This window comes from Chrysemys picta, chromosome 4 (assembly GCF_011386835.1).
Source record: "Chrysemys picta bellii isolate R12L10 chromosome 4, ASM1138683v2, whole genome shotgun sequence".
In the NCBI taxonomy this organism is placed as follows: domain Eukaryota; kingdom Metazoa; phylum Chordata; order Testudines; family Emydidae; genus Chrysemys; species Chrysemys picta.
The window spans coordinates 22,245,693-22,259,642 of NC_088794.1; the positions used below are offsets into that span (position 1 = coordinate 22,245,693).

At 51.0% G+C, this 13,950-nt stretch overlaps 1 protein-coding gene across 12 annotated transcripts in view; it reads right to left on the reverse strand.

The window, feature by feature from the left end:
* FOXP4 (forkhead box P4) overlaps positions 1–13,950 on the reverse strand; it is a 136,294-nt gene that overhangs the window by 67,038 nt on the left and 55,306 nt on the right. For 9 of the 12 annotated variants that reach the window (XM_065591631.1, XM_024110340.3, XM_005308300.5 and 6 more), the window contains one exon: positions 3,503–3,592. The exons of the other annotated variants lie outside the window; for them this stretch is intronic. Coding sequence is in view for 5 of the 9 variants with exons in the window: in XM_005308300.5 (XP_005308357.2) it covers positions 3,503–3,592 (90 nt within the window). In the remaining 4 variants the exon portion in view is untranslated. The remainder of the gene's footprint in view (positions 1–3,502; positions 3,593–13,950) is intronic. 12 annotated transcript variants of the gene reach the window in all.

The window sequence follows — 13,950 nt, forward strand, 5'->3', positions numbered from 1 at the left end:
GGAGGGGTGGGATGGAGGAAAGAGCGCAAGAGAGAAAGCAGATCACGAAAGACTGAGGGTGAAAGGGAAGATAAACAGGCAGTGACAGAATGAGAGAGACACACCATGGGAGAAGAAACAGAAGGAGGGAAAACAGAACGTGAAAGAGAGAAATGGAGAAATAGACACACACACACACACACACACACGTACGTAACCGGAATCTGACTTCACTCTTACTGTCTTTGTTCTTTCAAGATATTTTCCATCCAATGACTGCATTTCCTTCCTGAAAACACTATTGGAAAAAGCTGCCTGCTTGTGCGGGAGAAGCCCTGACTAATTATTGCTGTTAATACCGCAGCTGTGATTTCCCCTCATCCGTTCCCTCTTCACTTTCAAACCCATTAAGGCCACGCGGCAGCAGGTCCGCTGTCCCTGCAGGGGGTCTGCGCCTCTGAGGCAGGTGGGACGAAAACGGAGACCTGTTTCAGAGTGGCTCTGGACTCCATCCTATCCTGCTAAAGGGATAGAGGTTTTCTGGGGAGTTTCAAGCCTGCAGCAATCAGAGACAGGAAAGATCTATTAGGCCATCCAGTCCAGTCTCCCGTCCCTGCCAAGGTGGGATTCCTTCCCCTAGTGCTTTGTCCCGTCTAAAAATTTAAAAGATTTCAAGGAACGGGACTTCCACTGCTCTCACAGAGAGGCTATTCCAACCCCCAACACGCCACAGGCCTGAGCTGAAGCACACTGTGGTCAAGGGGAGCGAAGGCACGAGGTGGAGCAAATGCGCTCGATATCAGGTTTGCCGAGAGAGAGGAAGGGAGGTGGAGACCCCCCCAGGCGCTCAAAGACACCCCCTTGCCCAGCCCCAGCGATAATGCTGTCGGTGCAGAGCTGAGGGAAGGAGAGAACAAGACAGACCTGATGGAGAGAGAGAGAGAGACGGGTGAAAAGATCAGGAGGCAATTATACAGCTTGCAACAAAACAGGGGGAAGAAGGAAAAACAATAATAAAAAGCCAGGGCGGGGGGGAAGGGGGAGATTAATTTAATCCCTGTTTCATTCCAGGCGCGCATTGCCGGGGGTGGGGGTGGAGAGAGGAACAAACAGCAACAAAACTGTCCCGTGGATCTCGCTCTCAGGGGCACCTGGATGAGCAGAAACCGACATTCCTCTCCTCCCTCCTGCCCCAGATTCCCCTTCCCGCATCCAGCGGGCTTTGGAGCCAGCTCTGCCTGCTATAGGAAGGACCTCCGGCTCAGAGAGAACTCGTGCTAATTACTTTCCTTTGTTAATTAAACCCACGTGGCTCTAATAAGGTAACCTGCTGTTCGCCGATAAATTTAATTAGCCTGAAGGGAGAGCCCCTCCGCACAGCTCTTTAAATTGTCACTTTATATTCACTTGGGCCTTGCTTCTCTCCTTCTCTTTTTGGAGTTAGGCTCCCTTTGCCGGCCCCCCTTCGTGGGAGGAAACTGCCGGAGCGTGGCTGAGGCTGCCAGTCAACAGGTTGAGGTTAGAGAAGGACACTGCCTGTGAAAAGGTGAGGGGGTTGAGGTCATGACCATGGTCAGCCCCCTTTCCCTCTCTCTTGTGGCAATTTTACTCCTCCTGCCAGCCATCCTTTCTGGCAGCACCACGTTTCCCCCCTCAGCAGTGCCCTGTCAATGCCAAGGTAAACCACCCTGGTATTGGTCTCCCTCTCGTGGCCGGTCTGTGTAAGAGGATAAAGACCTACTACCGCTACCATCTCAGGAGTCCCTCTTTTAGCTCACTCTTTCAGTGCTGCAGGTCCCAGGTTCAAACCCCACTGCCAGTACCTCCCCCTCGTAGTGCCAGTGATCCCAGCGAGCTTCCTCTGGCAGGCAGTGCCCTGCCTCCTGGGAGGAGCCCACGTATCACCCTTCCCCCCACAGAGCCACGGGCACTAGCTGTCCTGGCATCTCGCCCCAGCACACGGGCCTGCTGGCCCCAAGAATGCTTTCCAGGGGACTCTCCCCCATGGGTGGGGTGTCGCAGACTCCTGGGAGGGGAGCGCTGCACCCTCCCACTGCAGTACAGACAGACTTGCCCTGTCCTTCCACAGGGTCCAACGCCCTACAGGCGTCTGCTTCTATCTCTCTCTCTCCAGGTCCTTGGTTGCCAAATCCAGGGCTGTGTCCAGACAGCTACAGAGCAACAGGACCACTCTGTGGAGAGAGGGGTAAGTCCCAGCATGTTCCCTCATGTTTAATTGGTGAATCAATTTAGTGCTCAGGAGAAGAGGGATGAATAGGACTGGCCTGAGCCCGGGATACGGAAGGCAGCTGTTGTTCCCTTGCTCCCCAGATGTGCCAACATCCCTCATTCCTGACCCACAGCAGCCCCCTTCCCTGTTTGGGATTCCAAATCCAGGCTCCTGTTGAACTGACCGCCAGTTGCTTTGCAGCCAAGATGCACTGTGGGTTTTATGATGCGGGCAAATGGGGCCATACAGGAGTCCACCAAAGGCAACTCCACTCATGACCTGAGCTGGGATTTAAAGCCAGATCTGCAGAGGTGAAAGGCCAGGTCATTAACCCCAGCTCCCTCTCTAACCTGGCAACACCCACTCACCCCACCTCCTTCCTGGACCCTTGCCCGTCATCCTGGGTCAGACTATAAAATAAACTGCCCCTGCTCCCCCCACCACCCTGATGTAAGCCTCTTCACGATAGCTACATAGGCTTAGGGTCATGTCCTTCCATATGGTCCCAGGACACACATGGATATCTCTGTCGCTCTCACACACACACTCTCCCCCTAACCCCAAATCTCCCACGTACACTAATATTACACTCCCGCAACCCTCTCCCACCATAAACATGTGCCCCTTACCCACAGCTCATTAATACACACCTACTGGAAAACAGCCTCCCCCTACCAGACCCCAGCCTGCCCCCCAGAACCCACATACGCAGGAGAACTTCTCCTTGGGTGAAATGAAGAAGCCACAAGTTAGATGGATTTGCAACAGCTGTCCTAATCCTCCCCCTAAGCATTCACCGTCTGGCACGAGCAGTCCAAACCAGTGAACAGAGAGGGGGGTGGGGGGGGGACTCCTCTCCTGAAATTTAACCTGTATCCAAAATACCGGAGAAATTGTTCCTTCCTTCCCCCATTGACTTCTCTTATGGTGAAGCCCATAGGGACTCGAGAGGGACTCTACAAAGTGGTTAAAAAGCTTATGGAGTCGTAGTGGAGCACGTGACCGCCCTGTAGGTGTTTTTAAGCCAGGGACTCTATGGCAGGGAGCGTGAGTGTATGCACGCATGTGTCTGTAAATGGATAAGCCTTCCCAGAGCACCCGCAATCATTTAGGAGCACCATTCTGCTGAAACTCAATGACGCTCCTAAGCTGTGGAGGCGATCTTGGGAAGCCCACCCAGGACACAGAAATGAATTTCTGGAGATTGTGCCAACCCCCCCAGTGGAGGAGTTCTCTTTGTGCTAGTAGAACACTTCCCATAAGGGTGTGGGTGAAGGTGGTTCTCTGCCTCACCTGGACTGCGGGTTGCTTGTTCTCATTGCTGCTAGGAGAGGTCAGCCCCGTGGCCTGCTGCAGAAGGAACTGTCTTGCCACCTGGAGAGCCTGAAAAAACAAAAACAAAAAAAGATGAGAGTGTGGTGGAGGAGAAGAGGTAATTTCTCTTTTCAAGCTCCTTGTGCCTTATCTACCTGTGTATGCGCTCACTACCTAGACACCGTCCAACTGGAGACAGACCCACTTACTGGTACAGCCTAGGGTTACCATACGTCCGGTTTTTCCCGGACATGTCCAGCTTTTTGGCAATCAACCCCCCGTCCGGGGGGAATTGCCAAAAAGCCAAACGTGTCCGGGAAAATGCCGGCCAGGCACTTCCCCTCCCGTGGCTGCTCTGCTCCTCCCCTGACTCTTCGGCTCTGTTTAAGAGCCGAGCTGCCCGAGCGCTATGGGCTTTGGGCAGCCCCCTTGCCTCTGGACCCCAGCCGCCGGCTGGGCACTTCCCCTCCTGGGCTCCGGTGGCGCAGGGTCCGGAGGCACGGGGGCTGCCCGAAGCCGGTAGCGCTGGGGCAGCTCGGCTCTTAAACAGAGCCGAAGAGTCAGGGGAGGAGCAGAGCCTCTTCGGCTGTTTAAGAGCTGAGTGCTACCGGCTTCGGGCAGCCCCGATGCCTCCGGACCCTGCGCCGCCGGAGCCCGGGAGGGGAAGTGCCCGGCCGGGGGCGCACGGTCCGGAGGCATGGGGGCTGCCCGAAGCCCAAGCGCTACCGGCTTCACGGTTTGCCGGGCAGCCTCCAGACCCTGTGCCCCCGGCTGGGCGCTTCCCCTCCCGGGCTCCAGCTGTGCTGGGGAAGCGCCGGCCGGGGGCGCAGGGTCTGGGGGCTGCCCGGCAAACCGCGAAGCCGGTAGCGCTCAGGCAGCCCTTTCTGCGTGGCTGGGAGTGGGAGGGAGGAGGGGGCGGAGTTAGGGCGGGGAAGGGGCGGAGTCGGGGTGGAGTTGGGGCGGGGCCGGGGTGGGAAATGGGCGGGGCCAGGGCCCCGTGGAGGGTCCTCTTTTTTTATTTGTTCAATATGGTAACCTTAGTACAGCCAGAAGGATAAAGCAGTCTCAGGAAGCCCCTTAGGGCATGTCTATACTGCAATCAGACACCCACGGCTGGCCCATGCCAGCTGACTCGGGCTCTGAGGGCTCGTGCTAAGGAGCTGTTTAATTGCGGTGTAGACAGTCGGGCTGGGGCTGGAGCCTGAGCTCCGAGACCCTCCCACCGCGCAGGGTCCTTGAGGCCAGGCTCCAGCCTGAATGTGCACACTGCAATTAAATAGTCCCTTAGCCAGAGCCCGAGTCAGCTGGCATGGGCCAGCTGCAGGTGTCTGATTGCAGTGTAGACATACCCTTAAGATTAACTGGATGAGAGAGAGAGACAGAGGGATAATGCAAGGAATAGCACCAAAAGAGTGCAGCTCACTTGTTGGAGGATGACGGCCTTGGACTCAGGAGAAGCAGGTTCTAATCTCAGCTATAGCACAGATTCTCCCTGTGTGACCTTGGGCAAGTCACTTTGCCGGTCTGTGACTCAGTTCCCCATCTGTAGAATGGGCATGCTAATCTTTGCCTACCTCACAGGGGTGCGGTGATGCTAAATCCATTTGTTAGGTGCCTGGAGGGGAGCATATAACTACCAGAGGAGTAGACCAAGTAAAGAGCAGGATTTCACCCCAAATGAATAACCAGTGACAGAATGTGGACATTCTGCAGATAATTTTCAGCAATGCAGGAGAGGAGTTTAGCAGTACTTGCTAGTGACGGCACATGAATCTGTTTATTTTATGGGCGTCTGCCTGGAAAGTGTTGTTAGTTTCCTGAGCATTCACTGATTTGTTTTCAGTAATATTTATTAAGTCACTTGTATTAACTAAAAATGAAACACTTTGCTGGCATTGGAGAAAAGCACGAGTCAGTGAGATTGCCAGTCAAGGCGTGTGCAAAAACACGCTGGGAAAGCAAGTGGGGGGAAACGGTGGGGGGAAAACGAATGCAAGCCCAATCAAGCGAGTGCACCAGGGCACGAGGAAGAGAGTAACTGCGAGAATGAGTGTGTGAGCACAAGGCATGCACAAGAGAACGCACGTGCGCAAACGGACAGAAGAGCCAAAGCGTTCACGAGAGCTGGTGAAAGACGGCAAACGTGTGAAAGAAACCGAGAGGGCGTGCAAAAGAGTGAGAGAAGCACAGGACAGAGAGGTTTCATTCAGGAGCTGAGAGCAGGCAAAGAGAAGGGAATAAATTCTAACACAAACAATCCTGTGGTAGTCCGGGCTGCTGCTCCCAGGTCCATTTCCTCATACGTTCCTTATTTTTTGCTTTTAAAGATTTTTTTTTTGGGGGGGGGGGGTACCTTTCTGAACAACAAAGTCATTGTAGTCCTGCCTGCAAGACAGGTTTTTATTACAGCGCAGAGACAGGAGGGGGGAGTGGAGGGGGAGAGGTCGGAGGGTCATAGCCCAGCTTGGCGGTGCTGCAAACAGCATGTGGGTTCCAGTGAGCTGTCAGCGCCAGGGCCGTAAATCAAGGCCCTGGCTTCCAAGAGGCGGCTGTGCACTCCTAGGCGGCGGAGGCACTTGCAGGGTGTGTCCCAAAGAAAGAGCCGCTTGTTAATTTTCCACATTTCCATCTATAAAGAACAAAGTTACTTTCCGTCAGGCATTTATACATTATATACTGTACCGTACACACTGTTTGGAGGGGCAGCTGAATTTACACTCGAAAGCGGAGAGATTAGCACACTCACTTGCACATATCCAGAGTAATTACATATACAAATGCACGTGGGTAGGGGTAAGGCACATAATACAGTTACATACATACTTACACCTACACAGTGTCATTAGATTAATGAATATGCCATTTCAATGTAATCCCTGTTGTTGTGTGTGCATTACACAGGACACAAGCAAATCAGGTTGTCCATCACATATATAGCATATACGCAGTATAATTATATATTCACACACATACAGTCTGCATAATTATCTAGTGTTGACCAAACACGCAAGCCACTCTCAAGCAGCCATCCAATGGACCATCAAAAAAAGATTAGCTGGCTACTGTTTAAACCAAGGGTTTAATTTAGGTCTTGTCTACACCGGGAAATTATTTGTGCAATAAAGCAGGGTGTGACTTGAAAGTGCATTAGTTATTCTGGATTAGCTCACTGTGTGCACTCTCTTAGGGTACATCTACACTACAGGGGGGAGTCGATTTAAGATACACAAATTCAGCTACGTGAATAGCGTAGCTGAATTCGGCGTATCGCAGCCGACTTACCCTGTTGTGAGGATGGCGGCAAAATCGACTTCTGCGGCTTCCCGCCGGCGGCGCTTACTACCACCTCCCCTGGTGGAGTAAGAGCGTCGATTCGGGGATCGATTTGTCGCGTCCCGACGGGACGCGATAAATCGATCCCCGAGAGGTCGATTTCTACCCGCCGATTCAGGCGGGTAGTACTAGACCAGGCCTTATTCTGGAGCAGCAGCACCTTTTTCAGTTTGGCTTAATCTGCTTCCAAAGCAATTGCTATACCAGTCCATTTTCCCATGTAGACAAACTGTAAGATGCAAGAGACAAATCTTGAGATTATTTTGAAGTGGCTACTGAAGCTGGGGGTCCTTATTGCAGGTTGCATCTACTACACACACACAGAAAGAAAATCATTTGATATTTAGACCCCATTCTCCAGTAAACACACACACGCACGCACACACGAATACACTGTGGTACAATACATCTTGATATGGTGCAGTTCCAGCTCCACTGTCAGAATATACCACATCAAGGGACGCAAACAAATGGAGTTGTGCCCCCAAACACAGCTAAAAGCACATGTCCAGTTTTGCAGCGCAGACAGGAACCAAGCTGTGGTTTTTAGCTGCGTTTGTGAATCAAGCAAACGCTCTGGAGAGTGGCAACCTTATTCTCCCATTTGTGGCACACTTACAATTTAGACTCCTGAAGACTAAACTGCTTTAGTCTAACACAAGCTATTGGGCTCAACACAGGGGTAACAGGGGGAAATTTAATAGCCTGGGATATACAGGAGGTCAGACTAGATCTAATTGTCCCCTTCTGGCTTACACTCTATGAAATCAGTGAAAGTCAAAAGCCCAAGATCTTCAAAACACATGAAAGGGAGGCTAAAATTGGTCTCTTAGGACTGTATTTAGGCACTTAAGTCAATCCACTGGTACTGATGGACTCCCATCCTTTGGAAAACACAAGACAACAGAATAATGAACAATCCACCCATCTACCGTTGTGTGCTGCTGGGCACAAATTGAGTGCTTCAAGGCCAAAGCGGGGGATAGGGGGCAAGAAATTCGTCAGAGGAACTTACAGGGAAGGTGGGAACCAGGAGAACAGTAGGCAGCTGGTGCAAAATGACCACAAGGAAATCACGCCCAGAATTCACCTGGTTTTTAGGTTTCATCATCAGAAAAAAAATCCCAAAACAAACCCTCCAAGGCACGTCTTCATGTGGAACAAACACGTGGTAAAATCCTAGGGAAGACAAGGCAGTGTGTTTCCACATGTATGAGCACATCAAGACAAACCCTCCCCTCCCCTGTAGTCTTTACATTGACCTGATAACTCATTATTATTTGTATTACTGTAGTGCCTGGGAGTCCCACTCATGGGGCAGAACCCCAGTGTGCTAGGCCCTGTACAATCAGAACAGACAGTCCCTGCTCCAAAGAGCTTCCAATTGAAGTATAATACAAGACAAGAGACCAGCAGATGGATCCAGACAGATCGGGGAGGACCAGAAAATGACAAGAGTTGGTCAGCGTGATAGACAAATGTCTCAGGGCACCATCAGCCTAGCCACTGTCAAGGCATGATGGCAAGGGAAAGAGTTTTGAGGAGGAATTTGAAGGTGGATAAAGAGGTAGCTTTGCAGGTGTTTACAGGGAGCAACTCCCAAAGAAAAGGGGAAAAGCACCAAGGTGCTTGTATGAAAATTTAAACATGTGTTTAAACTATCACTAGCATTCTACCTTGTGGTAGCTAATCAAATAAACAACACAATCTCTCCCCCCCCCCCCACTCCAGTGAAGACAAGATCAGAGGGCTCATAAAACTTCTTTTCTCAAGGAACCCCAGGCTGATGGGTTTGTATAAAACTACCAAATGACTGTTCCACCTAAAAATTCAGGGCAGTTTCTACCCAATTTCATGCTGAACTTTTTAGTTTGTTCAAAAGAAAACTTGGTGGGGAAAGGGAAGCGGGGGGGGGGGGGGGGGGGGGGGGGGAGGAGAACCCCCCAAACACGTGAACCTGCTACAGGATGATCAAACCCCAAAGATCTTTGCATAAACGCCCAGACTAGAACGAGACTGATACAAATTACACCTCTACCCCGATATAACGCTGTCCTCGGGAGCCAAAAATCTAACCACATTATAGGTGAAACCGTGTTATATTGAACTTGCTTTGATCTGCCAGAGCGCGCAGCCCCGCCTCCCCCGGAGCGCCTGCTTTACTGCATTATATCTGAATTCATGTTATATCGGGGTAGAGGTGTATTATGAGCACAATTCCTGCCAGTCTGCAGTAGGGACAGAAAATGCATCATTGTCCACTTAGAAGTCACGCTTCTGTCTGAAATTCTTTTTATTTACCTATACATAAGGCCTGCTCTATGCACAGATTACGTATTGATATAACTATATCAGGCAGGGGCATGATTCTTACTGAATGTTAAACACTGCAACCCCTTGTGTGGCAACAGCTAGTATAAAGGTCCTTAATTCAGTACAGGAGATTCCCTTTCCCATATGGGAATAGATATTCCAGTCCTAAGATATCTTTACACCACTATCAGTTCACCCTAGGAGGGTTGTACTTCTACCTAGAAAACTTTTGTGTTCAGACAAGCTGCAAAATTAACGCTGAATTCTCCACTCCTCCCATCTGACAGTGGTTTGTGCAGGCTCAGTATTACAGTTTCCCCCGCAGAGACAATTTCCTCTGTTGTTTGTGTGGGCCTTTCCCACCAGCGAAAGGCAGAGAAAAATCAAACCTCAAAAAGAAATGGGAAAATATCATTGTGAAGAGAAAAAAAAAAAACTGGCCAGAGGATTCGGGGGCAAGTTTAGAACTGAAGCTACTTTTTTAAAATTCCTTTTTTGAAACTGACTAGATTTCAAGCTGGCAGCATCCCTGTGAGGAGCAGAAATTCCGTGTCAGCTGCAAGAGGAACGCCAAAGGTGCACGGGAACACGCAATCAGGCACTAGCAAGCCTGCACAGATGTAGCACAGGGCAGCACCATGCAATTCTTTGCAGTGGCACAAGCAGACCAGGACACCCTGTGGCTGTACCTCAGCCTGCTCCCCACATGCACTATGTGTAAAGATCAGCGATGTGTGGACTGCACTCTCAGCAAGTTTGCAGATGACACTAAACTAGGAGACGTGGTAGATACACTAGAGGGTAGGATCGGATACAGAGGGACCTAGGACAAATTAGAGGATTGGGCCAAAAAAAACCTGATGAGGTTCAACAAGGACAAGTGCAGAGTCCTGCACTTAGGACGGAAGTATCCTATGCACTGCTACAGACTAGGGACCGAATGACTAGGTAGCAGTTCTGCAGAAAAGGACCTAGGGGTCACAGTGGACGAGAAGCTGGATATGAGTCAACAGTGTGCTCTTGTTGCCAAGAAGGCTAACGGCATTTTGGGCTGTATAAGGAGGGGCATTGCCAGCAGATCGAGGAACGTGATCGTTCCCCTTTATTCAACATTGGTGAGGCCTCATCTGGAATATTGTGTCCAGTTTTGGGCCCCACACTACAAGAAGGAGGTGGAAAAAATAGAAAGAGTCCAGCGGAGGGCAACAAAAATGATTAGGGGTCTGGAGCACATGACTTACGAGGAGAGGCTGAGGGAACTGGGATTGTTTAGTCTCCAAAGAGAAGAATGAGGGGGGATTTGATAGCAGCCTTCAACTACCTGAAGGGGGGTTCCAAAGAGGATGGAGCTCGGCTGTTCTCAGTGGTGGCAGTTGACAGAACAAGGAGCAATGGTCTCAAGTTGCAGTGGGGGAGGTCCAGGTTGGATATTAGGAAACACTCTTTCACTAGGAGGGTGGTGAAGCACTGGAATGCGTTACCTAGGGAGGTGGTGGAGTCTCCTTCCTTGGAGGTTTTTAAGGCCCGGCTTGACAAAGCCTTGGCTGGGATGATTTAGTTGGGAATTGGTCCTGCTTTGAGCAGCGGGTTGGACTAGATGACCTCCTGAGGTCCCTTCCAACCCTGATATTCTATTCTATGATGTCACCTTTGACTATATCCCTCACTGGTATCGCACAGTGAGGTAATTCTATAGCCACTTTTGCCCAAGGACTTTCACGCTTCACTGTGTCTTTGTAAGAGGAAGGGCAGATTTCGGTTTGGAGTGAAAGATCTTGGGTTTTATCCCCAACTCTGCTGGCCTACTGTGCAACCTTGAGCAAATCCATTAACACCTCCCCACCCCACCCCCCGAACCTCAGTTTCCTTCTCTTTCAATGGGGACACCACTGAACTCACAGGGGAAGCTGCAAGGCTAAATTAGCTGATCTTTGCAAAAAGTGCTTTGAGATCATTTTGCAGATGGGGCAGGGGGGAAGAGGCACAGAGTGAGGAGGAAGTGGCTTGCTCCAGGTCACGCAGCAGGTCAGCGCCAGAGTCCAGAGAAGAATCCATGAGTGCCAGCTACCGGTCTCACCCCGATCTAACCACTAGGTAATGCTGCCTGCCCGGAATTCTCTCTCTCTCTCTAAACTCTCTGAATTATTTTCCCAACAGCTCTCTAAAAGTTAAGCACGGGACAGAGAGGAAAAAACAAGACACACAAAAGGAGAGAAGCTGAGCGAAGGCAATGCCTCAGCGTGACGGCTGAGCTGATCGGAAGCCCAGCTTGCCAAAGGAGATCGTGCTGCTGTAGCCAGCAATTGAGGGCTCCGAGATACCCGGTTTTAACTGCACGAGCCACACAAGGAGAGCTTTGTTCGCGGGGAGATGCGGGGACAGCCCCTGGTTTTATGAGGCTTTGGGAACCCTGTAAAAGTCTGCATGGGTTTATTAAGCTGGCAAATTACTTGAACAAGAAGAATACGGCTCGTGCCAACGCCAGGCCATGTGTCAAAAGGGCACCGAGCCAGGCTGATCTGGGGGAGACGGGACGAAGCCCTGCCACTTGGAGACGGGGACGCCCATGATGAGCGGGCACACGTGCGCCGAGGGAGGCGAGGAGGCGCGGATGGAATGCAGGAGGCCCACCCCGAACAGGCTCTCATGGGGCAATTTAATTCACTCCCTGCTGACTCTCTCACTTTGTTGTGCTCTGAAGCACGAAATTACAAGATTTACAGGAAAAAATGACATGGCCTTCCAATCTCACACAGGGTCCTCCCCATGACAGCCCTGCAGCTCGCCCAGAGAAGCAACCCCCTTCTCTCCTACCCCTCCCCCCCCCCCCCCCCGGCCCTGCCAGATGGCCAGGGATGGCCGAGAAACCAACAGAAGAGTTACAGAGATATCTGCCGGGCGGGGAGGGGGGGGGGGAAGAGTAGGGGTGTGGGGTAGGGGACAGCTTTCCATTCCAACCACCTGCTGCTAAGAAGACTGGCACCAGTTTTGTTTTGGCGCGAGCATTTTTCAATCAGACAGCCAGCACGCAGGCATGACTGGGAGGCGGAGGTGCAGCACCTCCCAACTCTGCTGTGTAGTGGAGACCATGTTACACTGTCAGTGCACTCACCCGATGGCTCAGAGTCACTGAGCTGGTTATGCGACATGGGGACGGCCAGGCTGGACCAGACCCGGGGTCCATCTATGCCAGCATGCTGTCTCCACCAGCCCCAGCTGCTTCAGTGCTAGGTGCCCTGCAGTGACTGGACCTGCCACCAAGGAAAGTTTCATTCTAACCCCGCAGACTTGACTGACTCTAGCAACTTGCACTCTGAGCTCCCTCTCCTACCTCAGTGATGAGCCCCATGCCCACACAGCCCATTTGTGTGATTTAAGTCACCACAGAGCCAGGGCTCGGGCTGGTGGGTTAGAATTGAATGGGAGATGACTGGCACTGGCTGGCAAAACCCAAGGGCTTAACTTGGTTTTCTGAGACAGCCATACAGGAGGATGGGGACCCACAGCATTAGCCTTTCATCTTTTCCAGGGGCTTAGCATTCAGGTTAGCTACTCCATCACCACAGGGCAAACGGTCATTGAGGCAACATCCACTACTCAGGAGAGGCTACTGAGATCTAGAACAGCCGCTGGCCAGAACGGAAATGCATTGGCATAGCTGTATGGGGGAAAACCAGCATTTTACTCCTACTTACCAGTGATGGGGGTGAAGTAATGGCATGTTCATTCATCTTGATCCCCAGGTGACCCATTTTGCCAGTGTATGAAAGGCTCAGAGAGCAGCCCAACCCATAATCCAGGTTCTCAACACCCCAGAACCTTGCGGGAGCAGAACTGTACAGCTCTAACAAACTCAGTGGGAGTCACTTGGCAAGCAAAGAAAGCGGGTCATCATGGGATATTCACTGCCACCCAAAGATGACCTCAGTCCATTGCCGTCTTTCCTCAGGAAACAATGAAGCTGCGCTTACAAAAGTCTTGCTTGAATTACGATGGGTGCTTTCTCTACCAGATTCCAACCTGGGGCTCCCAACCAGGGCCAGAACCACCTTGAGATGGGAGTAAAGATGAAAGGCAAGTTTTTTTTGGACAGGTCACTTGCACTTGCTAACCTCTTTCAACAGGCCAGAAGATTAGCTTCAAAAAGCAACACTTGAAGTTAGCAGTATGGACCACCCCTTAAAGCTAGAAAGCATGAAGTCCAAGTTACCCATAATTCTTCGCTATTTAATTTTGAGAACACGGGAAAAAGAAAAGAAGGTCCCCATTTAGAGGAGAATTTGGCTTCACCTCCTGCTAATGATCTATGAAATGGGGGGGGAGGGGGGAGGAAGAGGGGGAGGGTTAATTGTACCCTGCTCCACGGTGCTATTCAACGAGTCATTAGTGCGATAGCCACAATTAGGAACAAATAGTTTGTGTCCAATTTGTCTCCTGGATGATTGTCTTTGATCAGTAAATTAGCCCATTTTAAAAAGAAGTTTGTAAGATCTAAGACATCAACAGCTGACACCGCCTGGCTTCCCCGTTTACAAGACCAGTGGCAGCAACTGTTACTGAGCAGAGGAAATGCAAATGTTGGGGTGGCGGAAGGGGAAGAGACCTGACCTACGTAGTGGTTTTGTGCTGAGTTAACTATGAGCTGTGAGGGGTGTTTACCCAACAAAGCTAAGATCAGGAAGACCCCCTAGTGAGGATGCAGTTATACCACTACACTGGCACAGTTTGTATAGCTTAAGCACCGTTGTACTGGTATAATTGCGTCCACATTAGAGGATCAC